General features: G+C 36.1%; 1 protein-coding gene across 1 annotated transcript; it reads left to right on the forward strand.

Annotated features, from left to right (window-relative positions):
• Positions 1–12,618: 12,618 nt before the first annotated feature.
• On the forward strand, positions 12,619–16,647 carry YAE1 (YAE1 maturation factor of ABCE1). Its single transcript, XM_016133290.2, has 3 exons — positions 12,619–12,832; positions 14,146–14,267; positions 16,045–16,647. The coding sequence occupies exons 1-3, from the start codon at positions 12,704–12,706 to the stop codon at positions 16,472–16,474; spliced, it is 681 nt and encodes a 226-aa protein (XP_015988776.2). The 5' UTR covers positions 12,619–12,703; the 3' UTR covers positions 16,475–16,647.
• The last annotated feature ends 896 nt before the right edge of the window (positions 16,648–17,543 follow it).

The raw sequence follows: 17,543 nt of genomic DNA on the forward strand, positions 1-17,543 counted from the left end.
TTTAAGAGGTGTCTGCCACTGCCGCTGCTGTAGCCTCCGTCTCACTCAGCTGCTCGAGACTGGGAAGCCCCGTGTCCTCGCCCTGTCCTACATTCTGCTATTTCAGGGTGCTTTCTTGGATTTCTCACTGGTTTGTATTACTTGTTCTTCTAGATCCCAGGTGATTTTTCCTTGCTGCTCCTCCTTGTTTTTGTCACAACTTTGATTTGGTCTCCAGAGGGATGAACAGAACCTCTGTCATCTATGCCACCCCCACCCCCTCCTTATATTGCCCTGTTCTTAATAAGGGTGGCACTCTTCTGCTTTTATCTGCCTGCTAGTCGCCTTACTCATAGTTTTATATATTTTTTGTCATTTCGTTTTAGGTGAGCAGATCCCTTTTTGTATTTCCTGTCATGCAGGCCTCGTAGTAGAGAGTTTCCTCAATTTTTGTATGTGCGGAAAGGTCTTAATTTCTCCTTCATATCTAAAGGAGAGCTTTGCTGGACACATTATTGTTGGCTGGTAGTTCCTTTAATTTAATAATTTGAATATTTGATTCCACTCCTTTGTTGTAAGGTTTGTGCTGAGAAGTCCTACATAATCTAATAGGTCTTCCTTTATAGGTTACCATCTTCTTTCCCTAGCTGCCCTGAGGATTCTTTCTTTGTCATTGGTTTTTGATAATTTTAATACAACGTGTCTTGGATAAGGCCTTTTTGGGTTAGGATAATTGGATGTTCTGTTGACTTCTTGAATTCCAAGCTCCAGCTCATTCCTTAGATTTGAGAAATTCTTGTCAAAGTATTTGTCTGAAAATACTTTCCAATCCCTGCTACTTTTACTTCCCTTCAAGAATGCCCATTATTCTTGTTTCCTCTCCTGAGATATCAGCTAGTTCATGTATTTCTCTTTCATTATTTTTCATTCTCCGGTTTCTCCCTTCTTTCTTTAGATTTATTTCTAGATTTCTGTCTTTGATATCACTGATCTTTACCTCCATTTGGTTGACTCTTTCCCAAGCTTGCTATTTCATTCTTCATCTTCTTTAGTGTGCTCTTCATCTCCAGTTCTAGTTGGTTCATTTTGAGGGCATCAGTCTCCTTGTTAAAGAACTAATTCTGCTCATCTAGTTGTTTTTTCAATTCCTGAAATTATTGATATGAATCATTTTGGATATCACTGAGTTTTTTCAGAAGTACCATCCTGAATTCTGTCATTTAAGTTACATATTTCTATGACTGTAAGCTTATTTTTTGGAGATTTTTCTCTTTCTTTCTGGGCTGCCTCTTCACCTTGGTTGTTCATGGTGTTTAATGGACTGTTTCTCCACCTGGGCATTAATGGAAGTGTATTCTGCTTTTTTTTTTTTTCCTAGAAAGAAGATTTATTATTTAAAGGTCTCTCTTTAGCCTGCTGCTAAGATGACATTTTATTTTTGGTTTTCAGTAGGTGGTGTCTAAGTCTCTTAGATCCCTGCTTTATAGTATATAAAGTCTTAATAATGCCTTTTTTTTTTCCTTATAGATATTCAATCATGCTCGCTACCCTCAGTCTCAGTCCCTGTCATTGTTAGCGACAGTTTCAGCAGCGTTTACTCGGATTTCCCTGGGTCTCTGCTGTGCTCAGTCTCAGAGGATATGCAGGGAGGAGTCCTCTGGGTTAGGGGATTGGGCTGCAGTTCAGCTTTGTGTTTTGCAACCGTGGCTGGTAATAATCAACTGTTGTTTCTCTGCTGTTCCTGCTTCTCTGCCATCTCCACTTCTCTGCTTTTTTCTCTGATGCCTGAGCACTGCCACTGGCCATATGGAGCTCACAGCTCTCCCAGGCAAGGCTGTTCAGGGAACTCACCACAGTGTCTATCCTCCCCCTCCTACTGCAGAGAGCTCCGGCTATGAGAGGCAGCTTCTTTGTTTCTCTCAGTCTTCCGTTCAACTCCTAGGGTTCTGACCTGTTGTAGCTCTTATGTACAGATCCCATACTCAGACATGATGGTGTGCAGTTTGTGTGTTTTTTGGTGAGTTTTCCTGTTCGGATTATTGTTGTTTCAAGAGGAGAAATCTTAGGACATCTCTCACTCCACCATGTTTCCTTCTACATCCATCTTATTAAGTGCTTTAATCATAAATGGATTATGTATCTTGCAAAATGTTTTTTCTGCATCTGTCAATATAACCACGTTTTATTCCTTTATGTTGTTTATGTGGTGTGTCATATTGTTCAATTTGCATATATTGAACCATCCTTGCATCCCTGGAACTAACCTCACTTGATTGTGATGTATACTCTTTTTAATATATTGTTGTAATTATTTTGCTAGTATTTTCTTTAGAATTTTTGCATTTTGTATTTATCAAAGATATTGGTCAGTAGTTTTTTGTGTTACATTTATTGAGTTTTGGTATCATGGTATGATGGCCTCATTAAGTGAGTTAGGAAGTATTGCCTCTCTTCAATTTTTTGGCGGAGTTTGAGAAGGATAGACATTAAATGATTTTTCAATGTTTGGTGGGATTTACTAGTGAAGCTATCTGGTCCTGGGCTTTTACTTTTGGGGAGGTTTTGATCATCGCTTCAATTTCCTTACTTTATATATTAGAGTAGTTTTAGGTTCACACCAAAATTGAGTGGAAGGTACAGAGATTTCCCATTTAGTTCCTGCCCCCTTCCTGAACCTCCCTCACTATCAACATCCTGAATTATAGCGGTACATTTGTTACAACTGATGATCCAACATGGACATATCATTATCACCTAGAAGACATAGTTTACTTTAGGGTGAACCTGTACATTCTGTGTATATCCACCATGATAAAATATCATACAGGATAGTTTCACTGTCCTAAAAATTTACTATGTTCTACCTATTCATCCCTCTTTCCTCCCTAAACCTTGGCCACCACCGTTCTTTTTACTGTCCCCAAAATTTTGCCTTTTCAAGACTGTCATAAGGTTGGAAATATACAGTATATAGCCTTTTCAGATTGGCTTCTTTCACTTAACAATATGCTTTTAAGTTTCCTCTATGTTGTTTCATGGCATGACAGCTTATTTCTTTTTAGCGTTGAATCATTTCCCATAATAACCATGTATCACAGTTTATTAACCCATTTACCTACTGAAAAACATCTTGGTTACTTCCAAGTGGGGTCCTTCCTATTACTGGGTCCCCCTGGAGTTTTTAATTTTCATTCTTGTTAACTCTGGGCCTCCAGCAATTCATCAATTACAGTTCAAGTTTTACTACCTTGACACTGGTTCCTGCCAAGGTTTCCACTTTTATTTTTGGGCTCTAGTAAGTTGTGATTCTCTATATCCACTTTCTGTCTCTGCAATTTGGGGGACTTTGGTTTGTCCTATGATCTCACTTCTCTGATGTATCTAAGAGTAATTGCTGATTTTTACATTTGTTCAAGGTTTTAATTGTTATTAGGATAAAGGGGCAACTTCTAAGCTCCTTATGTGCCAATCCAAAACCAGTCTCTCAGTTACTTTTCGATTATAGCCATTTAGTGAGTATGAAGTGGTGTCTCATTATGGTTTTGATTGCAACATTTGTTTTTTAGTGGTATATAATATAATAATACATCTTACAGTTTATGTCATGATCTCCATTTTATGAATGAGAAAACTGAAGCAAAAAAAAAAAGTTAAGACAAGGGCCTCATAACTAGAAAGTGCAAGGGCTAAATTTTGACCAAATCCAAGCAGTCTAACACCAGAGCCCATACTTTATTTTTTAGCCAACTAGATTTTTGTTACATAATAACCATATTACATTAACTGGCATTCTACAAAACATTTCGTTTCTAGATCTGTATGGTATAGTTTTTAATCTTACGCTTGCTTAAAACATTTTTAAAGCTTTTTTCCCTTTCTCCATTTTCATTCTGTTAGCCATCTTGGAGTAAGTAATATCGTTTAGTATAAATTGTACTGTTGAGTTTGGCTTTACTGTATAAACACTAATGTTTTGTCATTAATAAAGGCACTGTATTCTCCAAACATTGATGGTGTGTTTTATCCTTTAAATAAAATCTGTGCAGTAAACTAACAAACTGTCTTCAAAATTGGCCTTCAACTTTCTGTCTTATCTGGAAGTATAAGCTATTGACTTTTTAAAATTTAATTCATCCCTACAGGTAATTTTAATTGAGATATAATTTTTATGCCATAAAATTCACATTTTAAAGTACATGATTTAGTGGTTTTTAGTATATTGACAAAGTTTTATGAGTGTCAACACTATCTAATTCTATAATATTTTCATCATTACACAAAGAAACCTTGTACCCATTTAATGCTCTCCACTTTACCCTCCTCTCAATCTCTGACAAACATTAATATATTTTCTGTTTCTATGTGTTTGCCTATTCCAGACATTTAACATAATAGAATCACAAAACATGTAACCTTTTGTGACTGACTTCTTTTACTTACCATAATATTTTCAAGATTCACTCATGTTGTAGCATTAATCAGTACTTCATTCCTTTTTATGGAGGAATAATATTTTATCGTATAGATATACCACCTTTTGTTTATCTATTCATTGCCCATACTTAACTTCTCTGCTCTATTACCTGTCAAAATTCAGAGGGTATAGTGGTGCCACTATCTGATATTAAAAATACAGAAGACCAGGTTTTGGGCAGAAAGACAGTGAGTTCAGTTTTAGACATTCTAAGTATAAGGTTCTTATGGTACCTCTTGGCTCAGACCTCCAGTTTATAGGTAAATGTGCGAGTCTAAAGGAGAAAAAATTCTAGTATAAAGATATTAATGAGGACAAGGAGAGTTGAAACACCTAAGTGCTATTTGCAACCATGGGAATATATAAGAAAACATCCAGAGAGATCAGACAGAGCACATATAGTACCCGTATTTGTAGGGCTCTGCGAAATAACACATTTACTACTAAATCTTAGTAGTTTTAGTTTAAATTAAAGCTCATTTCTCCTATACACAAAGTCTATTGTAGGTCCAATGGCTCTACAGGGAAGCACGTTCTGAGTGATAACCGAGAGATCCAGGTTGGCTCCATCTTCTTACCCCACCATCTCAGTACCTGACCAGTTTGACTGCTGCATCAGGGGAAGAGAAAACTGGAGCTCAAGCAGGAGATTTAAGGGCATAAGCTAGGGAGTGAAGAGTATTATTGGCACTTACCACTGGTTCAGAATTAGTCATGTTTGGACCTACATATGTGCCAACAAGTTAAAAAGTATAGTATTGTGAGTAACCAGAAATGGGAGAGCCAGGTGATGATGAATATTAGCAATTTCTACCATATTTCTAATGGAGCACAGTCTCCAAATCTCATTCCAAATGCAATCTTTTGACTAACATCAAAGGGGTTAGAAAGTGGGGATTCTCCAGGCTAACTCCTTGAACGGAGACAGGGCCTTTTCATAATTGTTCGTCCCCACGGGTGTACTGAGGGAACTGCTTCAAGAGATTGCCCCAAGGGAAAGTGCTCTTGCCCCACTAAGACCACAAGCTTAATAGGCTTAGTGGCATCCACAAGTCAGGTGTCACTTATGTATAGTGCAATGCAGCCGGTTGCCCACCAGCTGGATCTTACAGAAAACTGGAAGCAATCAGGCTGCCTCTAGTAGGCCCATACCAAAGAGTGAGGAAACCCATAATAGGGGAAGAGAAGTCCAAGGTGAATAGAAGGCCAGAAGATGAACTTTATTTATTGTCTCAGTACCTATCACAGTGCTTAGTATTCCAATTGTCTCAGTAATTATTGTATTAAATGTGTGACAGAATAGAGAAAAAAACAATTATTGATAACCAAAACTGACTGGAGTCACTGCCAGTCTTTGCCTAACTTTTTCTATGCAATGCCTAAAAATCCTCAGGGATGTTTATTAGGATCCAAGAGGCCTGAGTTAAATGCTCTTACCACTTGCTAACAAAGTAGGAATTCATTAGCACCCCTTGGAGCCATAGTATTCTGCCATCACCATCAGCACCACCACCACCACCTCCACCCTACCTGCCTTCTGACACTCTTCCTTAAAATCAGAAGCTGTTTGCCAACCTATCTAAGCTCCTTGATCCTACCATTTCCAGGGATCTGTGCTCTAATCCTCTGAACCCCATTACCATCTACTCTGCCCTCGTGAATGGAGGAAATAAAGCTCTCCTCCACAAAGTTTATCTTTCTAATACATGGCCAAAGTGTAACAAATGCTTATAAGTTAAATATCCCCATTAAGAGAATCTCAGATCATACCAAAACACATATGCATACAAATATAGGATATTGTGAGTGTGTGTACATGTATACATATATAATACATATCTATTCAGGGAACAATTTTAAAATAAAGTGATCCAAAATTTAAAAGTAAACCGATAGGTAATGAGATATAAAACAAGTAAAATCCAAAAGGAAACAGGGATGACAATATTAACAACAGATATTCATGCTCAGAAAATATATTGCTCATAAATCATCACTGGGAAAACCTGAAGACCTCAAAATTAAGAGGTAAATTAAAACTAGAAACACAAGTATGAGAAAGACCAAGGAGTATAAGGTTCATTGTACATCCTAATATCAATTAAATTTACTGACCTTGGAATTAATAAGTATTAAAAAACATAGTTACAAAATTGAAAGAAAAGGGTTTTGTTATCCATGAAAAGTGATTTTTACTTATAACTTTCTATGTCTAGTATACCATACCTTCCCCTGTAACATCCTAATTTTAGTAAATTCTTGTTTAATCTGGATTTGTAGACACAGTTTATTACTACGCAATTATAACTGGAACATGGAATTGTTAAGAATATAGTATTTGAGGAATTTTTAATGAAATTCATTTGTTTAATAAATATTTATTGAGGGTTATACTAGGCAGTGAAAACAGTTAACTAAGACACACAGTCCCTGTCTCAAAGCACTTATAGTCTAGTAGGGAATGTAGACAATCAGGTTTTATAATAGAAAACCTGTTGGTAAAGACTATAACACACATAAAAGCAACAACTTATTCAGACTTAGAAGATCAGAGAAAAAAACTTCTAAATGGAAATGTATCTAAAATAAGTAGCCTTTCTAGGCAGAGGAAAAATTATGTTGCAAAGGCAAAGTGAATATGTGCAAATGAAGGGTAGCAAGAAGTGAGGCCACAAGGAGCAGGAGCAGGAGCAGGAGCAGGAGCCAGACCACACATGGCATTTGGGGCCACGTAAAGGCATTTGGACTTTACCTTGAGAGCAATCAGAAAGTATTGCAGAGAACTAAGCAAGCGATGACCCTATAAGATTTCGCTTTAGGAATAATACCCTAGGTAGCAATAAAAATGGACTGGAAGAAAGATAAGACATGAGGCAAAAGGAACAGTTAGGAAACTGTTATAATATCCAGGTGGGACAGGATGGTAGTCTGAAGTGGCACGGAAGTGGCAACTGGAAAAAAGTAAAAAGGACAAATGATAGAAACATTCAGGACATGATGAATGAACTGAGATGGTGACCATTCAATGAGCTGCAATGTTTCTCAGATTTGACTGTATATGCAAATCACGTGAGAATGCACATTCTGATTCAATATGTCTGGAATGGGATCAGGAACTCTGCTCGCAGGTGAGGCTGATGCTATAAGTGCCTGCAGCTAAAAAACACAAGGAGCTAAAAAACACAAGAGGAGGAAGAACACTGAAAGGAAAAAAAAGAGAGAGAAAATTTGATGTGGTACATTAAAATCCATATGGCAAATCTAAATGAAGATATCCTACAGGCAGTTAGATACATGAGTCTGAAACACAAAGAGCTGGGCCGGAGGGAGAGATTTGAGAGTTATCGGCAAAAATATTGTGAAAATTGCCCCTAACTCCCTCATCCCATTTTAAATGGAATAGTGGGGTTGGAAGCCAGATTGCAGTGGGTTGAAAAGTGAGAGGTGTAGAAGTAGTGACATTGACTCTTTCAAGAAGTTGTAGTTATAAAGGGAAAGAGAAGTATAGAGCAGTAGCCAAAGAAGAGCTTGGAGTTGAGGAAGGCTTTTTTCTTTTTTTTAAGACAGGCTTGAACATGCTTAAATGCTATTAGACATAGCCGTCCGTCAATAGGCCATTTAAAAAATCAATTAGCCTTCCTGTCTGACATTTCTACCTCATCCTTCCTCATTTTCAAAAAACATTCTATATTGAACTAATAATTCTTTTCTTAGCTTTGACAGCTAATATAACTGGGGTCTTCTGTAAACACAATACTTAAAAATAAAGGAGGCAACTCTACCCAGGATCAACCTATCTACTTTATCTAAGGCCTTCTCCTTAGAAGCATATTTTGAATGCTTTTCCATTATTTTCAACACTAGCAGCATTAGAGCAAATCTGGTATAAACAATTAAAAGACAGCACCCGAGGATTTAGTCACTGCATACCATTGAGGTTCACAGGACATATGAAAGTTTAGAAAGGACAAGGAAAAGTAGAAAACCACTTCCCTTAGCATATAGAAATCAGGAATTCTGCTAGCTAGTTGCCAGAGACTTAATCATTAGAGCCAGTATGCTAAAAACTTTGATGAGGAACCAAGAAAAAAGGTTTGTGCCCTCTTAGAGTTTATTATACCAACTACAAAATAGTTTGCAAAAGGCACAAGTGTGGGAGACTGAAATAAAGAATAAAACTTAGCAGGACACAGGAAATAAAAGGACATAAAAAAGAATTGTTGAAGGCTTTCAAAGAAAAAACAAGGATGAACAATAAGCAGAAGAATAGGAAAAGAACGGAGTGATTCTTAAAGGTCGACCTCATACAATATTTATATGGGATACTGAGCTGCAAGATAAACTTACTAAATACTTTGAGGAAGTTCACATTGTTACACTAGAATTTATGAAGGGGATGTCATTGTTATTTACAGTTCATTTAAAATAGAAAAAGAAAAGCTATTTTTGAAAAAATAGAATTACATATTTAAAAGGATCTTGAAAGGTAATCTGGTTCTTGCCAAAGGTGTACAGCTGTCAACTTCTGGCTGTTAGCACCTACAGGATCTGCCTCAGATTTCTAGCCAAAAGTACCCTCTTCCAGAGCATCTCCCTATCAAAAACTGAGCATGGCAGGGATACCAAGATCAAGTCGTATGTGCCTAACACAGGACTCTTCTTTGCACTTCACTCCAGAGTTCTCTTTTATGTTGGCCAACACTTTGTCAGATATATATAGCAATTTAAAGCACCCTCTGCCCAGTCCTGCTTCCTCCTCCCTTTTCTATTGTGGGGATCAGATCAGTGTCTCTTCTTGTCTTCTTTCCTTGCCTAATCATGTGCATTATGCTCCCTATCCTTCAAAAACTTCATGAACTCCTCATCTCCAAAGCTGTCTCCTGATAGATAACTACTGCAAAGAACATATTTGCAATTCATGTATCTGATAAAGGACTTATATCCAGAATATATAAAAAGCCTTTAAAATGCAATAAGAATCCAATTTTTAAAATGAGCAAAGACTTCATTTTAAAAGATATTCAAATGGAAAATAAGTATATGAAAAGATGTTCAATATTGTAAGCCATCTGAAAAACAAAAATTAAAACCACAGTAATATGGCACTACACACCTATCAAAATAGTTAATATGACAAAAAATAAAAAATAAGTAAAAAATAAAAAAATAAAAAGACTGACAATTCCAAATGAGAAAAAATGATGTGGAGCAACTAGCATCTGAATATACTGCTGGCAGGAGTGTAAAATCACTTTGGAAAACAGTTTGGCAGTTTCTTATAAAGTTAAATTTTTACTTACCATGTGACTTAACAATTCCACTTCTAGACATTTACCCAAAAGAAATGAAAATGTGTACACAAAGTTATTTGTACAAAAACGTCATAGCAGCTTTACTAAAAACAGACCAAAACTGGAAACAATTCAATGTCCATAACAAGTAAACAAATTATGATATATCTATACAATGAAAAAAGCACTTAGCAAGAAAAAAGAACAACCTACTAGTACATAGGCAACCACATGAATGAATCTTAAAAATATTATGTTGAGTCAAAGAAGCCAAATACATAAAAGGACACATATGATTTCATTTCTGTGAAGTTGTAAAACTGGTAAAACTAATATCGAGTGATAGAAATTGGATAAAGGGTTGCCTCAGGGGGTGAGGAATTGACTGCAAAGAAGTATGAGGGAATTTTCTAGGGTGATGGAAATGTCTATATCTTGATTACACAAGTGTACATATTTATCAAAATTCATCAAAACCGTACACTCAAAATGTATGCATATTATTGTATGTAAATTATACCTCAATAAAGTATACTCTTGACATTTATAAATCCTATACTAAATGAAAAATACTAAACAAATATATAAATACTATATCTAACAGTATTTCCTGGTATTGCAAATGGAATTTTAATCTTATTTACATTTCTAGATGGGTTATTGCTAGAAAATAAAGAGGCTATTGGTCTGTTTATTTTTTTATGCCCAAAGACCTTATCAAAGTCTCTTATTCTGTTGTTTTTAACCGAAGTCCTTGGGTTTTCTAAGCATACAATCTATAAACAGCAAAAAATAAATAACTTTACCTCTTCTTATCTAACATTTATATAGATTATTTTGTTTACCTCTCTTACTGCATTCACTAGTCTCCAAAAGAATATTGGATAATATTGGTGATTACCAGATGTCCTCTCTTTTCTCTAAAGGAAATATCTTAACAACTGTTTAGAATACTACTTTCTGTTAAAATCCTTATTAATTTGTAGTTTCTATTTTAAGAATGACTTTTAAAATTTTTTTCAAGTAACTTTTCAGCATTCATTAGATAACTTATGGCTTTTCTCCTTGAAATTGTTAAAGCAATAAAATATGCTTATAGATTTCTTAATATTAAAACAACTTACTTTCCTGGAATAAAACCTCTTAAACTATTCTTTTGATAAGGTACTGGATTCTCTTTTGAATACATATTCATAAACTAACTTGAACTTTGGGGTTTTTTGATATTATCTTTATCAGGTTACAGTATGACTGGCTTTATGAAATGATTTAGGGAGTTTCCATCTTTTTCTTTACTTTAGAATAGTAAAAAAAAATTATCTATTGTTCTTTAAAAATCATTTAAAGGATTTAATTGTAAAAGTATCACGCCTCCATGCTATTTTTAGATATTTAACTTTTAGATATTTAATCTCCAATTTTTCTGTTATAATTAGTCTCTCATTTTTCCTACTCATTGGGTCAGTTTTATTAGGAAGTCATTATCATATCTTCTAAGTTTTCAATGTATTGCTTTTGAGTTTTAGTTAGTAATTTAATTTGAATTTCCTTCCACATCATTACCTCCTTTTCGTGTCTATCTTGTAAAATTTTCTCTTTTTTAAATCAGGATCAAGAGAAGATTATCTATTCTATTGGTGTTTTCAAAGAATCAGCTTTTGGAATTACTTATGCAAGTTTTGGGGCTATTTTATTTACTACGATAGTATCTTTACTGCTTCCCTTACTACAATTTTCCTTCTAATTAAGATGATAGTTGGGTGTTTTTGCTTCTTTACTAATGAAGACATCTAAGCCTACAGAATTGCCTCTTGAGACAGCTTTCATCTGGTCTCATGTTTTTTGGAAACATTCTGATTTTAATTATTGTATATGTCATTTTAATTAGTTCCTTTTTGATCCAAATTATTTTAGGAGGGTGTTGCTAATGTCCAATATTATAAATTATTGGGGTTAATTTTTATCATTTATTACTAGTATGTTGGATTACGATCAAAGAATATGACCTGTAAAATCTCTATTCCTTTTAGTTTATCAAAGTATTTTTTTGTGGCCAAATATAGAATGTTTTTATACATGTTCCATGGACCTACCAAGTAAATCATATACATACAAAATTCTCTCTGAACATTTAAAATTATAACTTAAACCACCCACCCACCCTCACTCATACACATACTCATGGTTTCCCTTACTTTGCTTGTTTTTAATTTTTCCTATACCATGTATCATTTATGATCTCACAACAAACATATAACTTATTTATCTAGTGTTTCAGCATTTACTACGTGTCAGACTCTTGCTGGTGTTAAGTATATGTAGATAAACAAGTCTCCGCCTTTTCCGAGCCAATAGTCTACTTTTAGGGAGTCAGTGAAGGATACTGCGAATCAAGGAGAAAGGTACGTTTTATAAATGTACTCTGTTTATGGATCTCAAAATGGCCGCGGCCGCGGTATCTAACTTTTCGATTCTATTTTCCTTTGCTCCACGCTAAGAATTAAAACGTCAGGTTGTCAAAACTCTTAAATACACTGAGAAAGATCCTAAAAGACCGTTTTTGGCCCGTAATCGCCCATCAACTGAACTACCTTGAACAGTTTAACATGGCATGCGTTTCCAAAACCCAGACCACCCTGGAGACCCCGGTTGAAATGAAAAGTTTCGCGGAGAGGCAGGATGCCTTCCGAAAAGGTTCGCAACAGGCCCACGCCGACAGTGTCGACTGACCGCGCTGCTAAACACCAGCAAGCGAAAAGCGTCGGCGGTAGGCGGGACACGCCCAAGACCGCCCCCACCGCCCCCACCGCGCACACCGCGTACACCGCGTACACCGCGCACACTACTGCGCATGCGCAGCTTCCCTACGCCCCTCCGATTCACAGGCATCGACCCGCCCCTCAGACCAAAAAGAGTTGTGGGAGCTTCCGGCGCTCAGGGGCCTGTGGTTGCCTCGGTGATGTCTTGGGTTAAAGCAACTGCGTTTGTCCACGGTGATGGGGAGGAGGGGGACGTGTTTGATGAGGAAGCCGACGAGTCGGTCCTGGTGCAGCGAGAATGGCGGAGCCACATGCAGAGACGCGTCAAAGTAAAGCTGCGGAGAGGGCGCGGGGGTCACCTGATAGCCTGATTTGTGGGACGAGGGGCGGACTTGTGAGGAACCTGGGTATCGAGACTGTAGAGGCCAGAGTGGTCTGGGGCTGTCCCGGCGCTCCCCTCCCTACCCCTTGCCACCCAGAACGGCCCGCATTCTGCTAGGATTTTCCAGTAGGTTACTTAAAAGCGTGTAAAACTACAGTGCGCCTTTCTCGATCGCCTGCGGGGTGGGTTAGATGCTGGGTCCGACCAAAATAAACTCTAAACTTTGAAGAAATTGCAGTTTGATGAGGATCACAAGAGGGTGGAGGAGAAATAAATACACTGTGATAATTAAGGTTGTGAGGCTACATGTACACAGTTTACACGGAATGCTTGAATGGGTGAGGAACCAAGGGGTGGAACTAAAGTATACGGATAAGGAGGGAACGTAAGAATGTTGTCAGCGGGCAGAACGGGAAAGCTAATATGGAATACTTGTGGCTAAGTAAGGAAATAATAAAGTTGGTTCCTTTTTTATTTCTTGGGTGTGATTTATCCATCTCTAATTTGTCTCACTATTCGTTAAGACTAAGCTTCATACCACACACCCAATTTTCAGGTGGAACCCTCAGAGTGTAGTACAGAGTTAGGACCGAATGGTTAGGTCCACTTCTACTTCATATCCTTGCTTACAATTAAATTGCCCCTAAATCCGCTTTTTAATGTTTCAGTAAAATAATATTTGCTTAGCCCAACAACCATGTTGTCAGTTTCAGAAATACTTTATGTGAGGCTGGGGCATCTTTTGAGCATCTTTTGAGTGCTGTGGCACCAGAGGAGATGCAGGACAAAAATCCCTGCCCACAGAGAATCTGCATTTTTAGTTAAATTTAGGTGTCAAGCAAAATTTCTAAAATCAGACTTCTTATTTTCCTTTTGCTAAACCAATTTCCTCTTTCCTTATTTCAATTAATTAACCAAGGCCTTCTCACCCGCCCACACCAATCTAGTTACAGAGGGGCCAGACATGTAATTCTCCTTTCTGTGAAACCATTGCTAATGCAGGACTTTTTAAAACTATAAGAATTAGGATTTTTAAATGTGCCAAATAAGTCTAGACTTCAAAAACAGGATAAACCAATAATACATTTTTATGAGCATAGTCTGCATTGTGTGGCCATGCCATGTGTTATAGAACCATTATGTTAAATATACACAGGAAAGGTTTATTTCATCGATTTTCTAAATTGGTTCTATGACTTTCTAGAAAAACCCAGAATGGTTCACTTGATGTTACAGCTGCAATTCATTACTTATTTTTAGGAAGGTTACAGAGATGGACTAGAGGCTGGCAAAGCACTTACTCTCCAACAAGGCTTCAATCAAGGTTATAAGGAAGGTGCAGAAGTCATTATAAACTATGGACAACTCAGAGGAACTTTGAGGTAATTTTTTAAACTTAAATGCTGAGTCATTTTAACCTCAGTACTGCTGGAGGATTTTGTAAGAGTGGTATGTAAAAATAAAATGTTTAAAATGCTTTTCCTAATGTTCAAGAGTGCTACAGAGCATAGAATATTTCCTTCGTAAAATCAAAGTCATCAGTTCATTCTCTTTAATAAGTGAGCCAGGTGCTGTCCTATTGCAAAGAAATGGCAGAAAGGTTTATAATTTTTGCTACCTGAACTATCACCAATCTATATCACAAAGTAATTCAAAAGATCTTCTGGTTTTGAATAAAGCTTTTAGTCTTGCATATTTGACAGAACACAGTATGACAGATTTCTAGACTGGAAGTACATGATGAAAATTATAGCTGGTAATAGAAAAATGATCTCATTTACTTTAGTTCTAAACATTGAATACCTATCAGGGTTCCACAGCAATAATGGCATATATCAGAGCCAAATGGTCAAATGGCACATGGAGCTAAGCATGACAGGGTTGTTTTCTTTGATACTTAATACCTTTTAAAATGCCCTCTATAGAGGAAATGCTTCAAAGAATCACTGATTTTAAAAAGGGTTAAAAATAAAAGCTATCAAAACAAGAAAATAGGACGCGGTTCCACAGTGTAGTGGATAGCATGTCTGCTTTATACACACAGCAGGTCCTTTGTGCCCCAGTGGAGCCACGGTCCATAGTCTACAGCCATGCCACCCTGAACAAGCCTGTACATCTGATCTCGGAAGCCAAGCAGGGTTGGCCCTGGTTAGGGGGATGACTTGGATGGGAGACCACCTAGGAAGACCAGGTGCTGTAGGCATAATTAATAATAAATAAAATAATAATTATGTTGTTGTTTAAAGTTTTAGAAAATACAATGTTCAGGAATCAGAATTTATCATCTATAGTAGGAAAATGATCAAGAGTTCATCTTCACATCAAGTTAAATTTATCTTTTATAAGCTTAGAAACTTTATTACTAAATCTTTTATGTCAATTGATTCCATTTTTAAAACATCATTACTTTTCACAACCACCGTTTTATGTCATGAAGAATCTGAAATGTCAGAAAACATTACTAGAAAAGAATATTTATTAGGACTAGAACTCTTCAAGAATATTGTTAGCAATAGTGTCTACTTATAACAAAGTTGGGCAAGTGAAGTTGCCTTAAAACTTTTTTGCAGCTTTCAGTTTTGAATGCAAGCAACTGCTGCATATGATTAGAAAAATGTTTTTCAACATTGGCTGCACCTTGATATCAGCTGAGAAGCTTAAAAAATAATACCCCTAGAGATTCAGATTTAATTGGTCTTGGGTATGATCTGGGCCTTGATCGTTTTAAGAGCTCCCCGGGTGATTCTAATTTACATCTAGGATTGAGAATCACTAGTTTAGAAGCTGTTTGATGTCCTTAAGGAGAAACTAATTTTTCTGGTCTCTCTTTCTCTGAGTTCTATCCCTCTTTATCAGAACCTACATAATCAAAAGGAGGAAAATCTAAAATGAGGAAAAGGATATGGAGCTGTGAAGGAGGAGTTATGAATTATAAACAGTTAATATGATTAAGTCCAATTGTTTCATTTCTATTGAAAGATAATATCCTTATGTATTTTAATCCTATTTTAATCATTATTTCCTGATTTTGGCTTGCATTATTATGTTTTGCATGGTGTCATCTAGAAAAGAAACGTGGAGGACTTAGCATCAAATATTCGAAAAGCCTATGATTGTTTAATTTTTTTCTATTTAACTCTTGTTTATATTTTTATTCAGTGCTTTGCTCTCCTGGTGTCACCTTCATGATAATAGTTCGACTTTGATCAGTAAAATAAATAATCTTCTGGATGCAGTTGGCCAATGTGAAGAATATGTGCTCAAACATCTGAAATCAATCACCCCACAGCCCCATGTTGTAGATTTATTGGACTCTATTCAGGATATGGACCTTTGTGATGTAGTTCCAGCTGAGAAAAAGATTGATGAAGCTAAAAATGAAAGACTCTGTGAAAATAATGCTGAGTTTAACAAAAACTATAGCAAGAGCCTAAGTGGGGTAGATTGTTCGTCTTTAGAATGCTGTGGAACACAGGAGCATGTACATTCTGAAAATCCAAGCCTCCCTTGGATTTTAAAACAGACAGCCAGTTTAGTAAAACAGCTGGGAGTATCAGTAGACATATTACAGCACCTCAAACAAATATAAAAATTATCTTCACTTTTCTAATGAAAATAATGTTTAGAACATTTCTTAGAGCATTTTGTTTTTCAACAAGCTTACTAAAATGTATACTGGTTTCTACAGTGAACACTTCACTGTCCTTCATGGAATTTTGAAATGTCTTCAAAATTAACACTATTAAATATAATATAAGCCTTCTTGCTCTGTCACTGGTAATTTTTTTGCAGCTTAAGATATGCTCAGAAATTCCAATTGTCATTCTCATTTTCAAGTTTCTAATCAAAATCAAGCATCTTCAGACTCATTAGCTAAAGAGAACATGAATCAAACATAATGACCTAACCTTACTCATCACTATCAGGTGGTTAGGACCTCATCACCAGCTAATCGGACCAAAGTTACCAAAACTAACCTGCTGGCTAATGTAAGTAGATATACACACACATATACATAAATAGACATATATAGAGAGAGATACAGATAGATATGTAGATTATATGTTGAGATTAAGAGGCTGTAACTGTAAGAAATGTTTATACTGATGATTAAAAACTAAAAATACTAAAATTCATTTTAGTTTTATGTTAATTAAAAGTGAAAACATACAGTTTCTTGAAAAATACAGAAAATACATTTCATGCTAAAGTACCCACTTAGTTTTTCCAAGTATTAAGGAGTTGGTAGTGTTTTCTAACAATTTGCTAGCTTATATCTAAATTGTAGTTTTGCTTCATATTCACATAGGAATAAAACACTGAAACCACTGGCTTATAGTAATATTCTTAATCTAGCATAGATAAAATTATATTCAAACTTTTGTTCCAGAATCTAAGCATATAAGATCAAGAAAAAATTTTTCATCACTTTTTTTGTCTGAAACACAATTTTATGTATGGTGCCAGACTTCAGAGGAACTCCTGTAATTGCTTTTTCACCAATATTTATATCTACCCTGTACTCTAAAAGACAGATATACTGAGATAAGAGAGTCTGCATAAAATAGATCTTTCAAGAGATTAAGAAAATGTACTACCATGATCTTAACCTCCTCAAAGTTCACAGAACATATTAAAAAATTTCCAATTTGTTTCAC

Source organism: Rousettus aegyptiacus, unplaced genomic scaffold, assembly GCF_014176215.1.
Source record: "Rousettus aegyptiacus isolate mRouAeg1 unplaced genomic scaffold, mRouAeg1.p scaffold_m13_p_13, whole genome shotgun sequence".
NCBI lineage: Eukaryota > Metazoa > Chordata > Mammalia > Chiroptera > Pteropodidae > Rousettus > Rousettus aegyptiacus.

What these genes read in the sequence shown, in the direction of transcription:
- YAE1 (XM_016133290.2), top strand. Translation starts at nt 12,704, where the DNA reads ATGTCTTGGGTTAAAGCAACTGCGTTTGTCCACGGTGATGGGGAGGAG. An exon ending in ACATGCAGAGACGCGTCAAA is followed by an intron (nt 12,833 to 14,145) that starts GTAAAGCTGCGG and finishes ACTTATTTTTAG; the next exon opens with GAAGGTTACAGAGATGGACT. An exon ending in CAACTCAGAGGAACTTTGAG is followed by an intron (nt 14,268 to 16,044) that starts GTAATTTTTTAA and finishes ATTTTTATTCAG; the next exon opens with TGCTTTGCTCTCCTGGTGTC.